This window comes from Astyanax mexicanus, chromosome 2, assembly GCF_023375975.1.
Source record: "Astyanax mexicanus isolate ESR-SI-001 chromosome 2, AstMex3_surface, whole genome shotgun sequence".
NCBI lineage: Eukaryota > Metazoa > Chordata > Actinopteri > Characiformes > Acestrorhamphidae > Astyanax > Astyanax mexicanus.
The window spans coordinates 45914007-45930062 of NC_064409.1; the positions used below are offsets into that span (position 1 = coordinate 45914007).

The following is a 16056-nucleotide window of genomic DNA, read 5'->3' on the forward strand; positions in this document are numbered from 1 at the left end:
GGAAGGATCATAGATCAGAGCGGGGTGTTCCAGCAAGCCTCAGATTCACCCTCCATCACCAGCGGCTGACATAGTTATTACTGTAGGGTCTCTCTCTTTGCAGTCTTTTCTCTGTCTTGCTGTCACAGTTGACTGAAGATCATAAACACAGATGTTAGCCTTTATTTTAGCTGCACAGCCCCTTCGGCTTCCAATCATAATGCTGTCTGTGTAAATGTGCTGGGAGATTTCTTTTAGGGCTGTTCAGTGCCCAAAGTAAATATGCTTTATACTACCACCAGTCCTAGCTGATATCCATTGTAACTGGTGGCAGAGTCAGACTGTACTGACATTGTGTAAAAGACAGCTTACCATAAGCCACAGCATTGTCATCAGTATAAAATGTACTATTTATACAAACATATTAGGACACACATAATAATCGCTAAATGCAGGTGTTTCATTCAGACCCATTACAACAAGTGTATGAAATCAAGAACCTAAACAAACATTTGCTCAGAGCTCACTATACTTGTTGGGCATGTTTTTGTAATTAGGGGTGTAAGAAAATATTGCAATCACAACTATCAAACTATTTATTGTTACAATTTTACTATATCAGTTCTCAAAAACATACATTTTTAATTATTAGTTTATCCATCAAGATTAGAGGCAGACAGTGGTTCATTTTGTTTTGTGTTTAAAACACAGACCACTAGAGGGCAGTGCTGTTATCTGTTCTCAAGGTTCTGATAGTTTTTTTTTGCATATTATCGATATCCAGTGACAAACACCTATCTCCAAACCAGCAGTGCAGTAGAGATAAAACATTCTGTACTTTTAATAGAAATCAGTGAAAAAACATTTTATTTTAGGTCATTTGGGAGAAATTCTATTGATCCATTCATCAAGAAATTTTTACACAGTGTAATGGACAGTTTGTGTAGTAAACTAAATATCTGCAAAAATAGAAATACTAGAAATACTGATAGTGTCATTACAGTTTTTCATTGAAAAAAAATCTTAAATAATTGTTTTGCTTTCAGTATCAATATGTATTGTATTATATTAAATACAATTCTTGCAAATACAGGTTCTTGCAAATACACAGCCCTAGTTGTAGATTAAGATACAGTCAGTTTTCTTCTCCTAGATATTCCATAATAATCTGTATGTGATATTTTGGAAAGTGAAAGTGTTCAGGAGCCCCCACAACTCAGGCCAGAAGTGTCCAACCACATATAGTTACAGAGTGGGGTCAATAATTGCTGGGCAAATAGGGTATAAAACTGCGAAGTTGGACAAACTCCACGTTATTGTCTATGGCTTTAGAATAGGGTGACATAAAAGCTCCTATAGGTATAATGCATAGGCATCCCAGTACTTTTATCCATATAGTGTGTTGTGACAGAGTTTTATTTTAGATGTATAACAGTCTCTTTCTTTCCTTTATCTGCCACAGATGATTGCCAGAGGGAAAAATGCATCGGATCTGTTTCCTGCTGTGGTGAAGAATGTGGCTTGCAAGAACATTGAGGTGAGTTTGAAAGCAGAACGCTGTCAGATTGAGAGAAAAACACAGTGTAACACGTTGACATTGCTGCGACACATCAGTAAGGCAGCTTTCTAAACTAAGATAAGACGAATAGTGGAAATGTGTCAAAAGGGTGAATATTTTTCATCACATCACATAATCATCACTTATTCATATGAAGCAGCACTTCTGTAACCTTTCTGACTTTGGCTGATTATTCAGCTGAAGTGCTGAATCATAAGAGCTTATTACAAGCCCTGTTAGAGATTTGCCCATCCCCAAAATGTGTGTGTGTGTTAGTGTGTGGGTGAGAGGGTGTGAGTGAGCAACAGTGGGTAGAAGCTAGTTACAGTTATTTATATAAATAAGTTTAACTATTTAAATACCTTGATGTGGGATGATACTGCAATTTCTTGTATTTAAACAATAGAAGTTACATATTGGCAGACGATACAGAGTAATTTCTGGAAAGCTGTGCGCCTCAGTCCAGCACAGTTTTTGCTCAGAGAGAATGCCAAGAATGTGCAAAGCAGTAATCAGAGCAAAGGGTAGCTATTTTGAAGAAACTAGAATATAAAACATGTTTCGAAAATAAAAGAAAACACATTGAATGAGAAGGTGTGTCCAAACTTTTGGCCTGTATTGTATATAGTTGAAAAAAGAACATTTGCAATGTAAACATTTTTCCAATATCGTGCAGCCCTAATTTACACACTTTTGAACCACTTCCAAGACATCTGGCCCGTTGTGTTACACATACGTTACATGTGCTCATTGCCCATCTATTTTTTTATTTATTTATTGTTCCTGGTAAACTTTATCTTTCTTCTGAACAGCATAAAAAACTTGTAAATTCTCATTGGACATCATGTTGATTCTAATCTGATTTTGTACTTTTTTGATTATTTTTTAGATGATCAAATATTTCTTTGACTTACTTGATTTATGCTTAATTCTACTTTTGTCATTCTTTCCTAACCTCTACATGGTTCCTAATCCCTTTTCAGGGGTAATAAAAATAGTTGTCTCTTGGTTCAGCACTTGGACTGCTTTGCTGTTTGGTACATCTTTCACTGTGTAGAGTTTCGCTTTTTATTCAACAAGAAATAAATCCAAAAAAAGAGAAGAAAAGTGTCTCCAGTTCCTGCGCTTATAGGTAGCGGCTCAACTAAGAACAAAGTTCTGCTGTTGTTCTGCAGGGAATACTATAGTAAGGCATTTTTTTGGGGCTTGATACTTTTTTACTCCTACTCAAAGTGTTCAGACTGGGTTACTTTCTATTTTTTAAATAACCACACCGAGGAAAAGATTTTTCCCTCCCTGTGAATAAGAAGAGGTAAAACATGTGTAGGATGAGGATCTTAATGTGTATGCTCTCCTGTTTTAGGTAAAGAAGCTGGTGTATGTGTATCTTGTGCGCTATGCTGAGGAGCAGCAGGATTTGGCTCTGCTTTCCATCTCTACATTCCAGCGAGGACTCAAGGTTTGCACTTACATTCTGTATCATACAAACATAATCCCAGTCATCTTTTATTCCTTTAACTGCGGGCCTTCAGTTGCAGCAGAATGCCTCGTAACTACATAATTTTAAGCTATTTTAATGACAGATCACTTATAGTAGTGGCTGAATTATGAAGCCTGCAATTATCCTATAATCCTATTCAACATTCTGCTCAGGTTTTGGTAGGGCAAATTCTGAGGAATTATACTGTATGTTGTTGAAGAAAGTTGTTAAAATGGTCTCAACCTGATTGTGCCATCTCTACCAGTCAGCAATAACTTATTTAAGCTAAAACAAATCCACAGCATTTCACTGTGTCTTTCAATAAATCGCATCAGTCCACTCTGTTAATCAAATCTGTTGAAGTCTTTAAAGATATGCATATTATTTTCAGCAGTTTACAATGAAATAAGTTATATAACTTTAAATAACATACCCTTTTTGGATTTGACCTGTGGTTTGTGTTCTGTTTTTTGTCATTTTAAATGTTTCATGGATAACCTGAGCGTTTAAAAAAAATAAAAATTATTATGGCTAGTGCTGTCAATGTTAACACACACAGTTAATCTGGAAACTAATTCGGTTTAATCTAGAATAAAAATAAATAAATAAATAAATAAAGGGATCCATTACACATTCTCCCGTATAAAATTTAGGAAAGTAGCCTTACATTTTTTTTATCACAATTTTAACTGTGATTAATGGCAGACTGTTGTTGTGATTAATACAATGTATTGTTTGTAATTGACACCACTAATATACATAAAATTCCGTTTGCCAATGTAACATTAAATATTTTATTCACATGTAAATATCCACTATAATTATTATTACTCCTGTGATTTTAAGAAGAAGAAACAGTGTGATTAATCGTGATTAAAAATATCACGAGCACAACACAATATCTTAGAATATTGGTGTGATTTTTATCAAATGATACCACTCATTTTTGTCACAGAAAAATACATTTATTGTATTTTTCGCACTATAAAGTGCCTTATGTATGAGTTTTATCATTCAGGTTGTAAGGAGCAGTAAAGCCTCTCAGCTGAAGTACAGCGTTATACAGGAAGAGTTTCAGTTTAGTTCTTCAGCAGTATTAGCATGAGCTGCTATCCACGCTAATCGCTAGCTCCAGAGGTAAGTATATCGGACTGTAGTCTGCGCGTTTACCGTTAAAACTTACGTGTTAAAACTATGTGGCTTAAAGCTACGTAGGATGAATCGCTAGCTAATATCGACCTGGCTTACCGAAACACTCAGGGTTCCTCAGTGTAGCGCTAATGCTAATGCTCCAACTTTAATGGAAATCAGGAAATTTAAGCTTACTACTAGTTACTAGTGCCGCATAAAATGGGTCTTAAAATCCAGTACGCCTTATGTATGAAATTAGACCAGAAAATAGCCGTTTATTGATAATGCATGCGCCTTATAGTGCGAAAAATACGGTAATTTAAATTTTCCTTTTTTTTGTGTGTGAGGACATTAAAGGGTTAAGATACAGCGTACAGATCACCTCTCTCAGCTCTGCCTAGAAATCTGCCTGTGTGACATAAAACCTCCCAAGTCATGCACTGCCATTAGACATGACACTGCAGTTGATTCTGCAGTGTTTATGTAGTGAATGCCACCTAGTGACTGTATGGTGGAAACAACATCCAGAGTTGATCTGGGATTTCTTCACCTGGTCCTGATCTACCCTGCTTTGGTTTTTCTGCTCTTAATTATCTCAGTATAACAACATGGAGTTCATGTTTATAAGCTACTTCAATTAGTTATTTAAGGTTGGAGCTTGATCACGCTAAAATGGACAGGAATGCTTAAACACAATTGATAAGTACAGGTTGGATTAAAAATCATCTTTAATTAGATGGCAAATAAGGATTTTCTCATTTTCTTCTTTTTCGGCAAACCTAAAGGATCCCAATCAGCTGATTCGTGCGAGTGCATTGCGCGTTCTCTCCAGTATCAGAGTCACTATCATCGTGCCCATTATGATGCTGGCCATCAAGGAAGCTGCCTCTGACATGTCTCCTTATGTCCGCAAGACAGCAGCGCACGCCATCCCCAAACTCTACAGGTAGGTTTGAGGAGTCCAGATGATTTCAGCCGTTCAGAACATATGCAAAATTCATAGTTTAGGAATATCTGAAAAAATCGGTGTGCTGTGTTTTGTGTGCTACTAATTATGTAAAAAGTTTAGAAGTAATGCATCTCAATAACTTGCTCTCTCTCTTTGTGCAGTCTGGACCCTGAGCAGAAAGACCAGCTGATTGAGGTCATTGAAAAGCTGCTTGCTGATAAGACCACTGTAAGTTTAACTGAATATTACAGTTTTGTATTGCATTTCAGAATATGATCACTGAAAAAAAAACATTTATAAGATAACATGTAGCATTCTAAAAATATATATTTAATAATATTTATTGATTATAAGCCTCACTTTCTTCAATCTTTCTTTCTTTTTTTGTTTGTTCTTTATCTAATAGCAGAATGCTCTCCATGCTCTCCATTAGTCTTAAAGCTACACTATGTAGCTATTTTTACTCTAAAAGAATTCATTCAAAATCACTGTGAATCTGCACTGAAATATGGAGAATAGAATCTGTATCATTGCGACTCTATGTAACTCTGGGGAAGTGGATAGGACAGTACTCACAAGAACTTTATACCACTGCATAACTGAGTTATTATTATGCAAAAAAAATAGTAATCTGCTGCCTTAGAACATTATTTTAGTTTCAGTGATAGTTTTGTATCTCTTGTCCAGAAATGCATGTGTAATATACAGCATGTCCTTTAGTGGCAACTTAAAGCACAAATTCCACTTTCTGAATGTAGGGGGAGCCCAAGAGAAGGGTAAAGGGTATAATTTCTTTAATTAAACTACATTGTGCTGGGATGCTACTGTATTGCCAGGTGGTAGACTACTAGTACACTAGAGAGGACAATATGAATTGAATGACTGCAACCTTTTAGGTACGTTTGTCAAGGTGCTCAGAACAAAACTACAGCATATTTATACAAACATCAAATATTGCATAGAATCAAAATACCTTGAAAGAACACTATGCTGTTTTGAGTATGTACAAAAATAGTTTTGTATCTTATTATTTAATAAAGGAACATGCATTGGCATTGTTAATGATCACATTAACGATTTACACATCATTTATTCATGAATATCTTTGTGCTTGTGTGTTACTGTGTAGCTGGTAGCAGGCAGCGTGGTGATGGCGTTTGAGGAAGTGTGCCCAGAGCGCATTGATCTGATCCATAAGAACTACCGTAAACTCTGCAATCTGCTGATTGACGTGGAGGAGTGGGGTCAGGTGGTCATCATTAACATGCTCACCCGCTACGCCAGGACTCAGTTCCTTAACCCCAATATTAATGTAAGTCCTTTAATTGAGAGGTGTGTTTATTGCCTTTATACATAAACAGTATGTTTGTTCCTATATGTTTTAATTCTGGTTGTTTGTACATGCTTTAGGAATCCCTGCTGGAGGAAGGAGGGGAGAAGGCTTTTTATGGCTCTGATGATGAAGACGATGATGATGAGGAGAAAAAGGCTGAGGCAGCTGCTCTGGCCAAGAGGAAGCCATATGTTATGGACCCTGATCATAGACTGCTGCTCAGAAACACCAAACCTCTGCTACAGAGCCGCAATGCTGCGGTAAGAATAATGTTATTGCATAAACACACACTTATACACACACACACATACACACCTACTCAGTACACTACTCATACACTCTCAGTAAGATCATTTACTGACTCTATCAAATGTTTCTTTGCTGTCACATAAAAACTTTCATTTCCATAATGGGAATTTTACAGGAAAAAGAAAAAAAATTAATTTCAGTGGAAATCATTATAAAAAATATTTTATTTTTCATGGCTAGGCAGAATTCAGGCACACGCAGATGCAGCTAAAATATGCTTTATTTACAAAAATATTAGGCCAAGGGATAGTCAAACAGAGAAGGGTCAACAATGGCAAACAGCAGTGAAAAAGAGATATAATACCAGGTAGGTAAACAGTCCAGAGGTCATACACAGCAAGGCAATATCAGAGGGCAGGCAAGAATTGAGGTCAGAGGACAAAATAAAGTCAAAAACGAAAGGAGTAACACAGGCAATAGGATAACATATTGTACGAGGATAGAACCGTCAAAATTTAGTGAAGACTAAGCGCAAATGAGCCCCTTTTAAACGGCTAATCCATGTGGCTAGTACTCAGGTGACCTGCTTCCTGGAAGCGTAATGTGCTGTGTCATCATGATTGCGTGTAATGTCAGTGTGTGGTGCATCCCAAGCAATGTAGTCATAAACACATGAACTTGCCTAATGCCGCGTGTGGACTGGAGGGGTATAAAGCCCCCTAGCATTGAGCTGTAAAGCAGTGGAACTGTGTTCTCTAGAATGATGGTGCTCCATCTAGTTCTTTTGAAAATGAGTTAGGGAACAATGAATGAGCAGATTCAGTCGTAGTGCTTTCATCCATATACCATAAATATAGTGCAGTACACAATATAAAGGGAAGATACTAAAATCAAACTGCAAGGAGATACAAGGTTTTGGCATGGACTGTCACCTGATTTTTCTCTCTCTCTCTTTCTTTTTCTCTGTAGGTGGTGATGGCAGTAGCTCAGCTGTATTTCCATCTGGCACCGAAGGCGGAGGTGGGTGTCATTGCCAAGGCTCTGGTGAGGCTGATGAGGAGCCACAGGTCAGTGAGAGAAGAAGCGATAGAATAAAAGTTCTTTCCCCCCGGCTGACTCTGATTCTAATTCTGTGTTTTTAAACTTTGTGTGGCTATTCAGGCTAAATGCACTTTGAAGATGTCATTAATCAGAACTAGGACAGTGTCAACAGGAAATTGTCTTGCCTTTAGGGTCTGGGGGACTGATGTTGCTCTCTGATGTCAGCTGAGAGTTCTAGCATTGTCTATATTATTATAGTCCAGGGTATCAGTGAATGGGAAAAGAGCATCTTTTTTCTTCATCTTTTCTCTTCCTCTTCTTACTTTTTTACTGTTTTCGAAACTCACCCTGGTTCATCCAGAGACACACCATTCAGCTTTATCTGATAGATACATTTGGGAAAATGAGGCGAGATCTTGCACGGAGCCCCAGACTTGTTTTTCTTTCATTTTCTAATAATTGCACCAACAGTTGTTGCCTTTTCACCAAGCTGCTGCCTAATGTCCTGTAGCCCAACCCAGTCTTGTGATGTTCTAGAGTTTTGTCTCTGCTGCTTTTAGACAGAACTATGGTCTTGGCCATGGTGGAGAGTTCAGAGTGTGATTGATTGAATGACAGGTCTGTTTGACTTGTCTGTTTGAACTTGTACAGACAAGTTCAAACAGGTGCCGTCTGAGAGCCAGAATTCTTGCTGGTTCGTGGATGATCAAATATTTATTTCATCAAATAATATTCTAATTAATTACTTAATAATCATACAGTGTGGTTTTCTGGATTTTTTTAATTCTGTTAAAGAGTGCCTAAAATATAAATTACAGACCTCTCTATTCTTTGTACATGGGAAAACTGGCAAAATCAGCAGTGTCTCAAATACTTATTTTCCCCACTGTATGTTGTCCAGTTAAATGATTAACATGTTCTTGTGCCAGTTATACAGTACATTGTAAAATTCAGTGTTTATATCTTTTTTTTCTAATTTCTCTGCAGTGAAGTTCAGTATGTGGTGCTACAGAATGTTGCAACTATGACCATCAAAAGGAGGGTGAGTTATCTGTATTTACACTGTTTTATCTTTTTTAGTATAAACAGACATTTTATTATAATGTATTTAAAGGCCCAGAGGTAAAACGGACTAAGGGTGTGTCCAAATTGCAGGCTCCTTACTAATACTAACTGGATTGTGAGTATAAAGTATTTAGTGTACATTAAAGTGTTAAAGAGGAGTCTAATCAGATATGTAATATAGAGGATATTCTCAGAACCAATGGGTTTTGAGCATGGTTGCAATGGATACTGTTACTGCACCATGTGAAACGGAAAGTGAGGAGCTGCTCATGTCTGGAACAATTATTGGAAGAAATTTCGGGTAAGGATGTAAATGCAGGAGCAATGGCAGGTGGAGATCTTGCAGTGGTGTATGTTGTCATTGCAATACTTTGTCACTTTGTGTTAGAACAAAACGAGTTAGCATGTTTTGTGCACTAAGCTGAGAACATCTCATACAACACTTTTAAGCAGTGTTCTAGCTTGAACTTGTTCATTGAACGCATTCATATTTGTTGTAAATGCTGAACTATACAAATAATGAACGTAAGCGTTGTTCACTCTTGCCTGACTGAACACTCAGCCAAGCCAGAGACAATTTATGGAGAGACTTCCCACTTTATATCTTCGCCATTTTATCAGAAAATTACATGAATGAAATGCAAACTGCTAGAGCAAGCCCGAAAGTGAGTACAAAATAAATGGGGGTGAATAGAGATAACAGCTAAAAACTCAAAATAAAAATAGTAACTAACCACTTGACCAGGATATTCTTTTCATTATTGAAAGTAGATTTATGTAGTTTGCTAAAAGCAAAGAAAACTTACTTATATGTTTTATATTTTCTTCAGTAATTGGATTATATATATTATTATATTTCTTTAGTAATTTAGGCAGTACAATTATAAGCATTACCACTATTGTGAGCTGACTTGGTTGGTGAGCTAATGCTGGAGTTTTAAACAGCCAGAGCTTGTTTAAAAGGTTTGTAACTGTGGTATATGATATACTTATTTTTTGATATATATATTTATAGCAACGATTTTGGGCTGGTAATGGATGTGTAGAAAATGGTTCTATTGAAAACGACTTACAGCACAATGAATGTGAACTAGTTCATATACTAGCACAACTAGTTAAGACTACTGTATGGTGTATAATGTAGTATTAATGTATTAGTAGGCAAATGGGATGCAGAATTGTGTCTCATTAGTCAGACATTACACTAAGAGGGTCTGAATGCTGCGTTCTGTTTGGGCTTGATAATTTAGATGCTTTCTCTAATCTGTTTCCATTAGGAATTCTACCCAATCATAAATGTCTATGAAGTTACATGTACAGAACAAGGCATTATTAGTTTATTATTAGAAAACATGCAGTATCCTCTATTGCCCTATATATGGAATTGGCAATAACTAATGTTGGATAAACAACTGGGGTAAAATCCACATTTTTCTTTATGATATTCTGCTAATGCATGAATTTTACATAGTTGTATTATTAATCAAAACTCTGTCATCTTTTAAAGATTAAGGCTGAGATTTTGAAGGCTTGTACATTTATTACAGCGCTCTCCTCTAAATGATTAATGTACTGCTTCTTGATAATGCTCTATTGATGAGCTTTAATCTATGAGCTGTATTTCTTTTCTGCAGGGGATGTTTGAGCCATACCTGAAGAGCTTTTATATCCGGTCCACTGATCCCACCCAGATCAAAATACTCAAGGTGATCAAACCTCCTGAAATAACTCACATTATGTTCACAGTAATTAAGCCTTGAACTAGTTTAACGGAATATTAACTATTTAAAATAATATTTTTTACTGACGCTGTTTCTCTTAATGTCCACACTGCAGCTGGAAGTATTGACAAATTTGGCCAATGAAACAAACATCTCAACCATTCTGAGGGAGTTCCAGGTAAGATACCTTCATTGAACACCAGTGACACTGCTGATAACTGTCAGAATAAAGTCTCGCTAAAATACAGTGTATTGACAATTTTAAATGTGTAATTTGATTCCTGTAGACATATATCAAAAGCATGGATAAGGACTTTGTGGCAGCCACTATCCAGGCCATTGGCCGCTGTGCCACTAACATCGGGGAGGTGAGAGACACCTGCCTTAATGGTCTGGTCCAGCTCCTGTCCAACAGAGATGGTGAGTATGCGTGTGAGTGTTACAGAGATGGTCATAGATGTGACGCTTGTGGTAATGTCACAGTGTGATGGGAAAAATTATTTCCTACAGGTTACAGTCTGTGTGTGTGTGCATGTTGCAGAGCTGGTAGTTGCTGAGTCAGTGGTGGTGATTAAGAAGCTCCTGCAGATGCAGCCAGAGCAGCACAGTGACATCATCAAGCACATGGCCAAGCTTACAGACAACATACAGGTCAATTTCTACTGATGATTCCTTAAACAGTCCCATACCTCAGATTTGATTACCCTCAAAATAAGAATAATCGAGGCTGCATACCATCCTGAACAGCCATAATAGTGGCACAGTGTATTTGTTGGATGTTTTGTCTGGTGCAGTGGTTTTTAACCTATAGGCTGCAGCCCCCAAGTGGTATGTTTTGGTACTTTGGCTTTATTTATTGTGTGTTTTTTTTTCTGAATTTGATTCTGATTTTACAAAATGTTGTTTTAAATTTGACAATTATTATAGCCGTGATAATTATTTGAAAAAAATAATTTGTCTCTTTTTACAAGTACCAGTCAAAATTTTGGGACACACCCCTAACCTTTCATATCTTTTTTCTTATTATTTCTTATTTTCTACATTGTATATTGATATTAAAACTGTGAAGAATGCATATGCAATTATGAAGTAAACAAAAATATGTTAAACAAGCCAAAATATGTTTTATACTTTCTTCAAAGTAGCACCTTTTGCCTTGATGCCAACTTTGCTTTAATGCCACTCTTGGCATTATTCTCTCAGTTGGCTTCATGAGGTAGAACCTGGAATGGTTCTCCAACTGTAGTTCTAAAGGTGTTGAGCATTTGTTAACTGCTTTTCCTTCACCCTGCACTCAACTCGTCCCCAACCACCCTGGTTTGAGTTTTTATAGTTAGGTGTTTATGAAGGCCAAACACTTTTTTTTGTCTACTACCTAAGTGCATATCGTTGCTGTCCTTATCTCCAAACAGGAGAGAGAAAAAAACCTTGTAAACCTTTAATGGAAGTCAATGTAAAGAAAAGTTTATTTCAGGTAATTTTGAAGAGTTTCTATTGGTCCATTCATCAAGAAATTTTGGCACAGTGTAAGAGAAAGTTTGTCTGTTCAAATTATGTAGTAAACTAAAAATCGTCAAAAATGGAGATAAGTGTTTTTCATAGGACAGCGACAATATGTTCGTTCGTAGTTTTAAGTCTTTAATATTAATATATAAATGTAGTAAATCAAATAAAGAACAAATATGAATGTGTGTCCAACATTTTGACTGGTACTGTATATAGATGGAAACACGTGTTTGTGTATGAGAGGTGATTATAGAGTCAACTGAAAGTTAATTTTTAGTTTATTGACGTTTATTTTTATTCTTGTGGGCCACCAGTGATTTTGGGGTTGTTTGTTTTTTTAAGTACATTAAAATTAGGGTTCTAACTGTTGCCTTTGTCTCTCATCTCCAGGTGCCGATGGCGAGAGCCAGCATCCTGTGGCTGATTGGCGAGTACTGTGAGCACGTACCTAAAATCGCTCCTGATGTTCTGAGGAAGATGGCCAAGAGCTTTACTAATGAGGAGGACATTGTCAAGCTGCAGATCCTCAATCTGGCTGCTAAACTTTACCTGACCAACTCCAAACAGGTGTGAACCTGAAATGTGACATCAGACACTCAAAGGCAATATCACGTGGCTTTATTGAGCAGATCTGTGGTGCTATCCAAGGTGCTGAGTAGTAGTAACTGGGGGGAGAGAGATTCAACTATTATCCAGCTGCAGTAGAATGAAAACTTTTAAGTTTAACTGGGTAATGTAGTCAGTGGCAGAAGTCAGGAGGTAACATGAGACAATTAATAAATTAAATAGAACATTTAAAGATGCAATGAAAATTCTGAGTAACTAGAAAATTTTACATGGCTGAAGACCATACCCCAGTACTACATAGTCACATAATGGGCCCTATCTTACACTCTGCGCAAGATTCAACACAATGGTCATTACTACCTTACACCCCAATGTCTGTTTGGCATATTGCTATCTTGGCAATGGAAAACACAGGTGAACATAGACAAGCAGCAGTGCACAAACCCAACATTTACATCAAGAATAAACAGAGTACAACAGACATCAGACATCTTCACAGCAGGTCAGTTTCCTCCGCTGAGAGGCAAAGAGGCGCTGCACCAATAAAATACCAATCCGCCGTGACAAGTGACACGCTGATTGGTTTATTTCACATCACGTCCAAAAGACCCATGATTGATTAAGAGAATTAGTACATTCCTTTTGTGTTTTTTCGAGCCATGCAAGACATACTTTTTTCTGTGGTTACAATAGCAAAGACACACTGACACCCTAAATTCACCCTATGATAATTAAAATAGGGCCCAATGTCTTAGCTTTCTATATACTTGTTCTGTACGTCACTGAATAATAAATTCTGTTGTAGCATCAGGCTGGAATCAGCTCTCTGTAACTGTGAGAGATTCACAGACCGAGCAAATACGATTATTGCTTATTCAACTGTAGAGCAGGACTTCTTCCCTCAGAGGTGCTTGTACTTTAAAATTCTGATAGAGGTTAGTCTGGGACAAAGAGACATCAGCGTGAGTCATTGTTTTGTCAACCGAGACCAAGTCCGCCTGCCTGTCACATCATCCAGACATCATATTGCCTGAACACACACACACACACACACACACACTCACACACATTCACTATGCTGTTTCACTCCATTGTTTCATTCCTCTGTCTGCCTCTCTCTTGTATGGTGTAGACTAAGCTCCTTACCCAGTACGTGCTGAACCTGGCGAAGTACGACCAGAACTATGACATCAGGGACCGGGCACGGTTCATCCGCCAGCTCATCGTCCCCACTGATAAAAGTGGAGCTTTGAGTAAATATGCCAAGAAGCTCTTTCTTGCCCTCAAACCTGCACCAGTACTGGAGTCTCCGTTTAAAGGTAAAGTAACTTTCAGTAACACGTGATTTGTGATGCTTACAGAAACACTGCCACTATCTTCAATTGGTTTATCTTACTTTTTATGAGTACTGACAATTTTATGACTATTATTTCAGATGCCAAATGAAATTCATTAACTTTAACATACAGTACCATTCAAAAGTTTGGATACACCTTCTCATTCAACCTTTTTCCTTATTTCTTTATTTAAATTATTTTCTAAATTGTAGAATGGTATTAAAAACAATTATGGTACACATATGGAGTACCATAAATAACCAAAAAAAAATGTTTGTCCTCCACAATCCCCTGATCTAAACCCAACTAAGATGGGTGATTTGGGATGAGCTGGAGCTTCACAGTGTAAAGAAAAGGCATTGTATACTGTTTCATTATCCCCCCGCCCCAAAAACAAATGTTTAATAAAAGTATGTTTTTTCTTTTTGTGATTTTTTTACTTTGTACATTTAATATTAAAGACATTAAATCTATTCAGAATTATGTTGTTAACAAAAAACGTGTTAAACAAACTAGAATAGGTTTTGTACTTTAGATTCTTCTAAGTAGCCACAGTTAGCTTTGAGAACAGACCTGCACACTCTTGACATTTTAATCTCTTCATGAGGTAGAGTCACTCCTTTACCTTGAAGGAGTTCCTGGAGGCGCTGAACTATAGTTACTGCTTAGTCCAGCTCATCCCAAATCACCTTAAATCACTCATCTCAGGTGGGTTTTGATTAGGGGATTGTGGAAGCCATCACTTTTTTTTTACTACATAATTCCGTAATTCCATAATTCCTACATAAGTCCGTTTACTGTTTTCATGTTTTTAATATTAATCTACAATGTAGAAAATACATTTAATAAAGAAATAAGGAAAACCTTGCATACTGGTATATATGAAACATTAGAATTGAGACTTTTTTAGCTTTACTGATGATAAATATGTTCTTATGAAGGGGTTAATCTGTTAATTTGTGCCCTTGTTTGTTTTGTGCTCTTCTGCCCTGCAGACAGAGACCACTTCCAGCTGGGCTCGCTGTCTCACCTGCTGAACGCTAAAGCAGGCGGCTACCAGGAGCTGCCTGACTGGCCCGAGTCGGCGCCCGACCCCTCCGTGCGCAACGTGGAGGTGAAGGATTCTGTGCGTGCAGGGGGAACAGTTACTCTCAGAGGCAGGGCCCCGGGGGGTCAGGCCTGTGGGCACTGCTCCTCCGCCCCCCACCAGAGGGAGCCCCAACATGCAGGACACATCAGAAAAAAGCCCAAGCCCCTCCCCCAACAAAACTCAGCCACGTTTTTGATCTCTTTCCTCGCTCATCAGCATAACTCCACCCTCATCACGCAGAGTCACGCATCCTGCATTCCAGTTGGCTCTCAGCCACTCATTTTGCACTCCTGTTGGCTCTTAGATGTTGTAGGATAGAAACGGAGTCACTGAGGATGTTTTGCCACTGTGCCAGATGAAGGAGGAGTGTTATGCTTTTGAGTGTTGAGAAAATCAGCAGACTCCACTTTAAAAGAAAGACTAGACTGTTACTAGGCTACATTAGTGCTACATTAGCGTCAGGCCTTTTATGATCCCCATCGGGCATCTCCATGCCATACCATCCATGCCAGTCTTCTGCTGGGCCCTCTGGAAGAGCAGTGCCCACAGAGCACACCGCCCCTCATAAATCCTGTACACCACACTTAGACTAAAGCACCTTGACTCAACTCAAGCTCTGCAATCCCAGTTTGTTTTATGGATTTTTAGAAATCTCTACAATAGAAGAGTGTCTCTAAATCCAGTTTCGAACATCTTTGTTCTAACCACGCTCTCAGAGTCTGGGGTAGGTCTGCAGGACATGGTTATGATGAAGTTGTGGCATCAAGGACTGGATTGAAATACACTCTACTAGAACTTTATAAGACTTTGGGATTGATAGTGGAACTGAGTTGAGTCTTAGTTTGCTCTGTCTATCTGTGGACTGCAGTTATGATCTGAATCATCTAAATCAAGGGTGTCCATTCTTTTTATAAAGGCTGGTGTGGCTGTAGGTTGTCATTTAATGCAATCAGAAGTACAGACAGTTGTTTTAAGTATGCCTCTCAGGCATACACTAAGATTTTTTTTCAGGAATATCAGATTTACTGATTTACTGGACAAATAACAAAC

At 37.7% G+C, this 16056-nt stretch overlaps 1 protein-coding gene across 13 annotated transcripts in view; it reads left to right on the top strand.

Annotated features, from left to right (window-relative positions):
- LOC103041601 (adaptor related protein complex 3 subunit beta 2) overlaps positions 1-16056 on the top strand; it is a 71741-nt gene that overhangs the window by 41783 nt on the left and 13902 nt on the right. For 8 of the 13 annotated variants that reach the window (XM_007235077.4, XM_007235078.4, XM_007235083.4 and 5 more), the window contains exons 3-17: positions 1442-1516; positions 2901-2996; positions 4934-5094; positions 5259-5325; positions 6227-6409; positions 6508-6690; positions 7649-7746; positions 8708-8762; positions 10420-10491; positions 10622-10684; positions 10794-10926; positions 11048-11157; positions 12403-12579; positions 13712-13898; positions 14912-15042. In XM_007235077.4, the coding sequence (XP_007235139.3) occupies positions 1442-1516; positions 2901-2996; positions 4934-5094; positions 5259-5325; positions 6227-6409; positions 6508-6690; positions 7649-7746; positions 8708-8762; positions 10420-10491; positions 10622-10684; positions 10794-10926; positions 11048-11157; positions 12403-12579; positions 13712-13898; positions 14912-15042 (1791 nt within the window). The remainder of the gene's footprint in view (positions 1-1441; positions 1517-2900; positions 2997-4933; positions 5095-5258; positions 5326-6226; positions 6410-6507; positions 6691-7648; positions 7747-8707; positions 8763-10419; positions 10492-10621; positions 10685-10793; positions 10927-11047; positions 11158-12402; positions 12580-13711; positions 13899-14911; positions 15043-16056) is intronic. The other 5 variants (XM_007235079.4, XM_007235081.4, XM_022671619.2 and 2 more) reach the window with 1 other exon arrangement.